The sequence below is a fragment of the Dama dama genome, chromosome 4 (assembly GCF_033118175.1).
Source record: "Dama dama isolate Ldn47 chromosome 4, ASM3311817v1, whole genome shotgun sequence".
NCBI lineage: Eukaryota > Metazoa > Chordata > Mammalia > Artiodactyla > Cervidae > Dama > Dama dama.
The window spans coordinates 57531284-57541520 of NC_083684.1; the positions used below are offsets into that span (position 1 = coordinate 57531284).

General features: G+C 56.4%; 2 protein-coding genes across 2 annotated transcripts; both read left to right on the top strand.

Annotated features, from left to right (window-relative positions):
- The first annotated feature begins 479 nt into the window (after positions 1–479).
- IRGC (immunity related GTPase cinema) lies at positions 480–3051 on the top strand. The gene has a single exon (XM_061139494.1). It carries the CDS (start codon positions 1439–1441, stop codon positions 2834–2836), a length of 1398 nt encoding a protein of 465 aa, XP_060995477.1. The 5' UTR covers positions 480–1438; the 3' UTR covers positions 2837–3051.
- A 2537-nt stretch (positions 3052–5588) lies between these two features.
- On the top strand, positions 5589–9390 carry LOC133055112 (interferon-inducible GTPase 5-like). The gene is made up of 3 exons (XM_061140568.1): positions 5589–5627; positions 5861–6647; positions 7632–9390. Exons 1-3 carry the CDS (start codon positions 5589–5591, stop codon positions 8291–8293), a joined length of 1488 nt encoding a protein of 495 aa, XP_060996551.1. The 3' UTR covers positions 8294–9390.
- The last annotated feature ends 847 nt before the right edge of the window (positions 9391–10237 follow it).

Here is a 10237-nt window from a genome sequence, read left to right on the forward strand (position 1 = left end):
TTCTATCAGACCCTAAAAATTAACATAAACTTTCTCATAGTCAACAAAATAGTGACTGGGTGCTGATTTCATTAGATAAGTGGGCTACAGCATTTTAATTATCATTTTACGTCTATCTAAGTGTAGCTGAAATTCACAATGCACATCAAAGTAAAATTATATCACAGCTCAATGCCATACTAAATGTACTTGGCCTCTGAGGTGAAATTCACAATGGGTTCTGCTGGACAGATACTGGGTCGGGCACTATTTTAAGTGCTTTTTCTGGATGAACTCATTTCATTCTCAAAAGCTCTAGGAGGTGGTCTGCTATAAGGATTGCAGATGGCTTTGATCTGTAAGATGAGGAAAGTGAGGCAGCGGTCAGGAATTTGCCCCCAGTCTCTCAGCTGGTATGTGGTAGGGCCCGCCCGGATGGAATCCCAGGCAGTGCGGCTCCAGGGTCTGGGTCCCCTTGGCCATCACTTCTTGCTGCTTCTAATCACCGAAGAGGCAGCAGCGGGAGATCCACCGCCCCCTTTGCCTGGGCCCAGGAGCTGAGCTAAAGCCCCTTCCACTGCAGGCCTGGCTACATACACAAATTGCAGGACCCAGTCCAAAATGAAAACGCAGCACCCTTGCTTCGAATGTTTAGAATTTTAGTCAATGTCAGAAGAGCGTTAAGGCAAGAGCTGGGTTTTTTTTGTTTTCATTTTTTGTTTGTTGTTTTTTTTCATTTATTTTTATTAGTTGGAGGCTAATTACTTCACAACATTGCAGTGGGTTTTGTCATACATTGACATGAATCAGCCATGGAGTTACATGTATTCCCCATCCCGATCCCCCCTCCCACCTCCCTTTTGTTTTCATTTTAAAAATTTATTTATTTATCTAGCTGTGTGTCGGGTCAATTGGGCTCTCTAGTGGTGGCACGCAGCCTTAGTTGCCCAGCAGCATGTGGGATCTTAGTTTCCCAACCAGGGATCGAACCCCATCCCCTGCATTGCAAGGTGGATTCTTAACCACTGGACCACCAGAGAAGTCCCAGAAGAGCTGGGCCTTTTAATGTGGGGCCCCATGTGATGGCATGGGTCTCAAGCTGTCCATAAAATGGTGGGAGTTCCTAGGGTTATCCCGAAGACTCCTCAGTGCCTCGGGAGGCAGGTCAGTCATTACACTGATTATGTAAGGAATCAAACAGGCTCAGAAAGGTGCTTCGTTCTGCCCCAGGTCACACAGGTTAGTGGCAGAAACGGGATGGGAACCTGGGGCCACCAGACTCCAAAGCCCCCTCCCTACTTCCTGTCTAAAAGGTATTCCAGGTCTCTCCCTGCCCCACGCCAAGTTCCAGGAGGCCTGAGCGGCTCCCTTCTGCTCTCTCCCCTGCAGACACTGAGGACCACGTATCCGTCCGTGACTCTCCCCCACCCGCCCCGCACCCTCTGACCCGCCAGTCACCATGGCTACTTCGAAGTTGCCAGCGGTGTCCGGGGAGGAGACCACCATCCTCATGGCCAAGGAAGAGCTGGAGGCCCTGCGCACCGCCTTCGAGTCGGGCGACATCTCCCAGGCCGCTTCCCGCCTCCGGGAGCTGCTGGCCTCCTCGGACTGCACCCGGCTGGAGGTGGGCGTAACAGGCGAATCGGGGGCCGGCAAGTCGTCCCTCATCAACGCCCTTCGCGGCCTGGGCGCCGAGGACCCCGACGCGGCCCTCACTGGCGTGGTGGAGACCACAATAGAGCCTTCGCCCTACCCGCACCCGCAGTTTCCAGACGTGACCCTGTGGGACCTGCCAGGGGCCGGCTCTCCCGGCTGCTCCGCCGACAAGTACCTGAAGCAGGTGGACTTCGGCCGCTATGATTTCTTCCTGCTCGTCTCGCCCCGCCGCTGCGGCGCGGTGGAGAGCCGCCTGGCCTCCGAGATCCTGCGCCAGGGCAAGAAGTTCTATTTCGTGCGCACCAAGGTGGACGAGGACCTGGCGGCCACGCGCATGCAGCGGCCCTCGGGCTTCAGCGAGGGGGCGGTCCTGCGCGAGATCCGTGAACACTGCACAGAGCGGCTGCGCGGGGCCGGCGTCCACGACCCGCGCGTCTTCCTGGTGTCCAACCTCTCACCCGCGCGCTTCGACTTCCCGCTGCTCATGTCCACCTGGGAGCACGATCTGCCCGCTCACCGGCGCCACGCCGGCCTGCTGTCGCTGCCGGACATCTCTCTGGAGGCCCTGCAGAAGAAGAAGGACATGCTCCAGGAGCAGGTGCTCAAGACGGCCCTGGTGTCCGGGGTCATCCAGGCCCTGCCCGTGCCCGGGCTGGCGGCCGCCTACGACGACGCGCTGCTCATCCGCTCGCTGCGCGGCTACCACCGCAGCTTCGGCCTGGACGACGACTCGCTGGCCAAGCTGGCCGAGCAGGTGGGCAAACAGGCGGGGGACCTGCGCTCCGTCATCCGCTCCCCGCTGGCCAACGAGGTCTCCCCCGAGACGGTCCTGCGCCTCTACTCCCAGTCGTCCGACGGTGCCATGAGGGTGGCCCGGGCCTTTGAGAAGGGTATTCCCGTGTTCGGGACGCTGGTGGCCGGCGGCATCAGCTTCGGAACCGTCTACACTATGCTTCAGGGCTGCCTCAACGAGATGGCCGAGGATGCCCAGCGCGTCCGCATCAAGGCCCTGGAGGAGGAGGAGGAGGATCCTCAGCCCGATGTCAGCCTGGAGGCGGCTGGTGACAACGGTGTGGAGAAGCGGGGATCCGGGGAGGGGAGCATGGAGGAAGCCCCCCTCTTGACCCGCCGGAAGCTTGGCCTCCTCCTTAAGTACATTCTGGACAGCTGGAAGAAGCGAGACTTGTCTGAAGACAAATGAAAGTGCAGCCCTTACCCACTACCTCACCCACAAACCAAGCCTTTTGAAAACCCACCGAACACTCAAAAAAGGCCTAATGTGGTGAAAATGAGATGCAGTTGCTGAGTGGGGACGGGGTGGGGCAGGCGGAGGGAGGCAGGCGGAGGGAGGCCTGAGGCCAAGTCCCTAACCGGGGATAGGAATTGATCTTGGGAGGCAGAGGTTCAAGGTGTGGATGGGGGTGGGGCAGGACTCTTGAAAAAAAAAAAGCCTCTCTCCCCCTGATCCCCAAGTGGAGGGGGGGCATTGGGGGCAACAGGACAGCCTGGCCGGGAGCCAAGCCAGGAGCCCACTGTCAACATAGGTGGGTGGCTGAATGGGCCCTGGGGCCTGCAGTCTCTGTCCCTTTCTGAGAACTCCAAAGGCCTGCTCTGGTGGGGGAGGGGCAGCCAGTGGGTACCCGGGCTGGGCACAATAGTGCCTAGCAACCAATTGGGTGAAACAGATGCCAGGGAGAGGGGACATCCTGAGCCAGCCCTGCTGCCTGTGAGTGATGGGGGGTGGGGAGCAGGGAGGGGGCGGCCAGGTGGCCACTGGACTGGCCTCTGTGCAGACCTGGGGAAACAGAATGGAGTGGAGGTGGTGAGAGGGTGGGCAGGCGCTTCTATGAGCATCCACGGAGAAAGGAGGCGGGACGGCACCAGCCCCCTGGAACAGGTCTCATTTCAGAAAGATGGCCGGTGTGTCTGCATGTGGATGCATGCGGGAATGAGCTTGCTGGTGTGTCTGATTGGGAGGGATCTTGGTAAGCCTTGGTGATTTGGATGCTGTGGGTGGGTCTAAGATTGTGAGTGATTGGCTGAGACTGGGGTTCCAGGTCTGTGTGTGCCTAGCTGCGTGGCTGGGCATGAATTTTGGGGATGGTGCTATAAGGCCGTGGGTCTGACAGGGTGCCTGTTGGGATTTCTGGAGCTGCACGAGGCTTTGGGTGCAGAAGACACAGGGTATATAACACACTGAGGTGACCCTGGGACCTCAACTGCTTGGCACAGCCCCTCGCTCTGTGCTGGGCTCTTCAGATGGATGCAGAAGTGAATCTGACACCCTTATCTGCTCAAACCCAAACTCACATGCTAAGTTGAGGGTCACACATGTTTAAAAAGGAATTACCAGACTGGGGCACTTGGGCAGGACAGGGGTTGCCCCAAGACCATCCGTGGACTGAGACAAGGGTCCAGGGAAGGGTGGGATTTGAGGAATTCACAGGGTGGTTCTGGTGCAGTGGAGATGGCCTCACTAACACTCCCTGAGTTGTTCCAGGACCTGATGATAGTTCTAGCCTCGTTGTACATATGTGTGCACGCGCGTGCGTGCTCAGTCATATATGATGCTTTGCGACCCCATGGACTGCAGCCCGCCAGGCTCCTCTGTTCATGAAGTTTTCCAGACAAGAATACTGGAGCGGGTTGCCATTTCCTACTCCAGGGGATCTTCCTGACTTAGGGATCGAACCCACATCTCCTGCGTCTCCTGCATTAGCAGGCAGATTCTTTACCACTGTGCCACCTGGGAAGCTCCTCTAGCCCCATCTAGGGGCCTCAAATTACCCCTGACACTGGGAAATGGACTAAGAGGGTCCACTTTTACCTGGGGTGTTAAAATTTCTTTGCTGAAGAACTCTGTGCTTTGCAAAAAGATTCCTGTCTTCCCAGGCCTCCCATTGGCTCTGCGAGGACTATTTGGGGTTCACATGGACCTTTCTGCACCAAAGAGGGTACAAAGGATCATGGTAGGGATATTCCAGACCCCCAGGGGGAAATCCCCATGGTAGGGATTTCTCAGATGCATGAGAAAGGTGGTCTCTCTCAAATCCATTCTCGAAAGGCACAGCCCACATCCTTATATCTGTGGACCCTCAGATTCACTGGCCCCAAGTGGCTGAGATGGAAAGGTTGGGCATGCTCTCAGTATAATGGGCCTGAGGTTAAAAGAGACAGCCTGGGTGACCACTGTCCCCTGCTTCCAACCGGTGGCCTCATTCTGTCCTGTCCCTTCTGCCTCTATCTCTCCCTTCCCTATCTCCACCCCCAGCCCCTGTTCCAGCTCTTGGCCCTGCCCACCCAGGTCCTGCCCCCGCCCCCCCCTTGTCTCCCAGGCCCTAGTCTCCTGCACTGTAAGGTCATGGAGGGCTCTTTGGAAAAAATTACTGGCTTCACCATGAAACTTGTGGGATCTTAGTTCCCCGGCCAGGGATCGAACCTGGGACCTTGGCAGTGGAAGCGTGGTGTCCTAACCACTGGACCGCCAAGGAATTCCCAGGAGGGCTCTTGCTAACGTCCCCAGTGGGCCTCTTCCTTCCCTGCTCAGAACCCTCCCACGGCTACCTACAGATAACGATCAAGCGCAGCCGGATGCTCCCCGCCCTTCCCAAGCTGGCCTCTGCCTGAACCTCGTCAGCGGTAAGACCGTGAGTCTTCCTAAAACAGTAGGGCTTGGACGGTTCTGAGGAGTCATCTTTCCATTCCACAGGTGAGGAAACTGGCACCCCCGACCCTTCACAGAGGGGAAAATAAAAGCCCTGGTGGGGCTGTGACTTGGCTGGTGTCACTCCTGCAAACCCCTGGCACAGCTGGGACCAGACACAGTCACACAATCCCAGGATGTGAGCTGGCTGCCCCGTCCATCATACGGACTTGACAAAATCGTGAACGTGGTTAGAACAGTGGCTGGCCCCAAGTAAACCTCAAATAAAGCCTAGTTATGACTACCAGTGATGGAGGTTCCAGCTCTTAATCCTGGTGCCGGGCGCATGGTAAAACCCCTGCCCCCTTCCTCAAAGTTAAGACTTTGAATTCTAGGGCCAGAAGACCTTAGCCCCATTCTCAGTTTTCCAACGCATTAGCTGGAGGACCTTGGGCCTCATTTATTTACTCAATGCCAAATGTGGATAACAAGGGAGGGAAATTTCTTCTCCGGCTGGTTTGAGGATTTGTGGGTACTTCAGGAGAAGCTGGCGGTGATGAGTAAATGTGAACTAAAATAAAGCGCTTAGCACCAGACCTGGCATCTTGTAACACCCTCAGCGCTATTACTGGTGATGCCACAAATACTCTGGGCAAGCTGAGGGATGTAGAGAAGATAGGGCAACTCAGAGTGAAAACACTCCCTTCCCTTCCCTGTCCAAGGTCATCAAGTCCTGAAGACAGAGAACTAGGGGTCAGGCAGCCCATGGCCAGAGAGGTCTTCCAATCATGCCTCAGCCAGTGCAAGATCCTGGAGCTCTCAAAGGACACCAGGGCCCTGAAGGAGGCCTTTGAGGCGGGGGACCTGCCAGCAGTCGCCGCCAAGTTACAATCTACACTTCATTCTCTGGAGAACGTCCGGTTGGACATCGGTGTCACTGGGGGGATGGGCTCAGGCAAGTCCACCTTCGTCAACGCCATCCGGGGGCTGGGGGACGAGGACCCCAATTCAGCCCGCACGGGCGTGGTGGAAATGACCGTGGACCCCACACCGTACCCACATCCCAAGTACCCCAATGTCGTCTTCTGGGACCTGCCGGGTGTTGGCACCCCCGCCTTCCGGGCTGACAAATACTTCCAGCGGGTACAGCTCTTCCGGTATGACTTCTTCCTCATCATTACCTCGGAGAGCTTCACCACCAACCTCACCGAGCTGGCTTGCGAGATCCTGCGATGGGGCAAGCGCTTCTACTACATTCGCTCCAAGGTGGACGTGGACATCGCAGCCTCCCGCAGCCGCCGCCCCAGCTCCTTCTCGGAGGAGAGGGTGCTCAACCAGATCCGGGACGACTGTGTGCAGCGGCTGGAGGGTGAGGGGCAGGCTCTGGGGGGCTGGGTTATTTATTTTGGACGCATTATGCGGCTTGCAGGATCTTAGTTCCCCGACCAGGGATTGAACCCAGGCCCTTGCAGTGAAAGCGCTGAGTCCTAACCACTAGACTGCCTGGAAATTCCTATCTATCTTATTTTTAATTATTTTATTTATTCATTGATTGTGGGGGCTGGATTCTTGAGGGATGACCCCGCTTCCCCTGCATCTTCCCCCTGAGGCCCAAGGTGGGGTAAGGCCGCCCAAGTTATGCAGCCCCTGCTGGTGAAATGCCGCCTACAGCTGCCATTTCAATCACAGATGACAGAGACCAGTCACTTGCATTAAAGAAAAGAAAGGGTGTGTGCATGCTAAGTCGCTCAGTCGTGTCCGACTCTTTGCGACCCCATGGACTGTAGCTTGCCAGGCTCCTCTGTCCATGGGGCTTCTCCAGGCAAGAGTCCTGGCGTGGGTTGCCATGCCCTCCTCCAGGAGATCTTCCCAACCCAGGGATCGAACCCTCAGTCTCTTACATCTCCCACAGTGGCAGGCGGGTTCTTCACCACTAGCGCCACCTGGGAAGTCCCACTGGCCAGTGCAAATGCAATGCACCCATGCCCATGCTGACACATCTCGGGCGGGGGGCCAGGGGGCTCCCCAGAGGCCAGGCACCATGCTCACAGCTCATTAAACATCCCTAGGAGGAAGGTACACCCATGCTCTTGTTTTACAGATAAGTACATGGAAGCCCAGAGAGGTGTGGTAACTAGCCTGAGGCCACACAGGGTGTAGGGAGGGAGGCTGGGATCTGAACTCAAGCAGCCTGGCTCCAGGGCTGATGCTCTTAAGCCACAAGCTGTGTAGACGCAGCTTGCCACCCCCCATCCCTCCCCGCACCCCCCCCACCCCCATTCACAGGCAGCTGTCAGGACACCTGAGTCTGCTCAGTGGGGAAACTCACCCAAGGTGCCCTTGTCCCCTGCAGCACAGGGACTCAGGGACCCCGAGGTCTTCCTGCTGTCCATGTTCGACCTGGGCAAGTATGACTTCCGCCTGCTGGAGGAGTCGATGGTGAGGGACCTTGAGAGTCAAAAGCGGCATGCGTTCCTGGTGGCCCTGCCCAACGTCTCCAAGCCCACACTGGAGCGGAAGGCGGCCTCGCTGAGGCAGCACATCTGGCTGGTGGCCACGGTGGCCTGCGGGGCCAACCCAAGGCCCGTGCCAGGCCTGCCGGAGGTGGCGTGTGACCTATACACGCTCACCCGGGCCCTGGAGGGTTACCGCCACAGCTTCGGCCTGGACGGGGGATCCCTGGTCAGGCTGGCGGAGCAGACGGGCCAGCCCTTGCACAAGATCCTGCAGGCGCTACAGGGCCCGAAGACCAAGGTCACCGAGGCGCTGGTGGCGGAGCTGCTGGGTCAGGCCTCTGGGGACGCCTCGGCCTTCAGCCAGAAGCTCCTCAACGTGCCCATCCTGGGCTCCCTGGCCTCCTGCAGCCTGTCCTTCGCCACCGTCTACCGGATGCTCCGCACCTCCCTGGACGTGGCTGTCAGTGATGCCCAGAGCGTGCTGGTTCAGGCCTCCCTCGACAGCCCCGACCGCAGGCTCCCGGATGGATCGGATCAGTGGTCCGAGCCCGGCGCCTAGGCCAGCCAGAGGTGGCAGCGAGGGGCTGGGAGCCTGCAGGCTCTGCCTGTGCCCAGGCTGGGGGGTGTTGGGGAAGGGGAAGGAAGAAACTCCAGCTCCAACTGTCCTGGACTGAGCTGTGTGCTGTCTCATGCTTTTGCGCCCTGGGTCTTGTGCCCTGTCTGACCATGGCCCCCACTTTCCCTCTTCCAATGAACCCCGCATCAACCAGCAGTCCCCTGGGAATCGCGGGGAGGGGACAGACACGGGCATGCTAAGTTGTGACAAGGCAGGGAAAAAACCAGTTGCCTGGCAGGGGAGGGCAGTCAGGAGGGTGTCCACCACGCAGGTCGGGGGGGCAGGATGAGACAAAAGATTCAGAAGCATTTCTGTAAGAGGGCAGTGAACAGTTCTCAGTAATCTTGGGGGTCACAAAGGGAGGTCCTGCCTAAGGTCTTGGGCAGTGTGTGGCAATGCCAGAGCCTGCCCTGGGCCTCGTACCCCTTAGACTTCCGGCCAGACCTGCTGTGAGTCTGCGTCTTCCAGCCAGACTTGCTGAGTCTGCAGACTCCCCACTTTCGGCCAGACCTGCTCCGAGGCCAGAGGTTTGCTTTCTTCCCTGTCCCTGCACCTTCTTCAGGCTTCCCAGGTGGCTCAGACGGTAAAGAATCTGCCTGCAATGCAGGAGATCTGGGTCTGATCCCTGGGTTGGTGGGGGGCGGGGAAGATTCCCTGAAGAAGGAAGGGCATGGCAATCCACTCCAGTATTCTTGCCTGGAGAATTCCATGGACAGAGGAGCCTGGCAGGCTACAGTCCATGGGGCCGCAGAGAGTCAGACAAGACTGTGCAACTATAGCTTCAATTCACCCTCTTCAGTTGTACCTTTTTCTCCAAAGACCAGTCCCCCTGGGGTTGCCACCAGGACGGTATACAGGATATGCCCAAGGGCAAGAAGCCAGGGAGACCAAAGTGCCATGGGGGGTGGATTGGGCAGACCAGCTCAAGCTGCTTAGACTGGAACCAAGTGCTACTGAAGGGTGGAGCGGCATCGCTGGAGGGTCAGGACTAGTGTGGGATTAGGGTGTGGTGACCAGACCAATTCCGAGTATTTTGGGAAACACTGAACTAGGATGGTGTACTGTATTTAACTGAGTCGGGGAGGGCAGGTACTATAATGAACTGATTGGTGTATTTAATTGAGGGTTAGGTTCTGGATTTGAAGGGAGGGGGCCATTTTTCAAAGAGTAGATATATATATATATATACACACATACATATACATATATATATATATACACATACATATACATATATATATATATATATATATACATAGGGGAAGCCATCATGTCTAAAGGTTAATAACGTATAAGTATTTGACAAGGGCAGCACCTGTTTTGACTAAGGGGAAGGGCAGTTGGCCCTCTGTACTGGAGGGTTCTACATGTTCGGATTCAATCACCCTTGAATTGAAAATAGTGGGGGGGGGGGGAACCCGGAAAGTTAAAAAAGCAAAACTTGACTTTACCAAGTGCTGGCAACTATTTATATACAATTTACCTTGTATTTACATTTATTGACATTGGTACTGGATTAGCTGTTTTAAGCAGTCTAGATGACTTAGGTAGATGGGAGGACATAAGCACATGCTATGCTATCTAACCTAAGCGACTTGAGCAGCCACGATTTGGGGATCTTCGGGGTCCTGAAACCAATCCCTTGTGGACACTGAGTGACTCTGTATGGTATTTAACTAGGGACCTGTCCTACTTTTTAACGTACTGAATTAGGCACTGCGTTTAGCTAGGCCGTATCACCAAAGGCAGGCACCATCTTCAAGAGAACAGACGAAACGTGAGGGCCCTGCACGTTCTCCATGACACACACAGACGGGATCTGTACTTGCTGACAACTCTGACCTACAGTGGACGTGTCCCCACAGGAAGTTCAATGGAAGGCCACGG

Coding starts and splice junctions, on each gene's coding strand:
- IRGC (XM_061139494.1), top strand. CDS start 1,439: ATGGCTACTTCGAAGTTGCCAGCGGTGTCCGGGGAGGAGACCACCATC.
- LOC133055112 (XM_061140568.1), top strand. CDS start 5,589: ATGGAGGTTCCAGCTCTTAATCCTGGTGCCGGGCGCATG. Junction 5,628..5,860: donor ATCCTGGTGCCGGGCGCATG/GTAAAACCCCTG, acceptor ACTAAAATAAAG/CGCTTAGCACCAGACCTGGC. Junction 6,648..7,631: donor CTGTGTGCAGCGGCTGGAGG/GTGAGGGGCAGG, acceptor TGTCCCCTGCAG/CACAGGGACTCAGGGACCCC.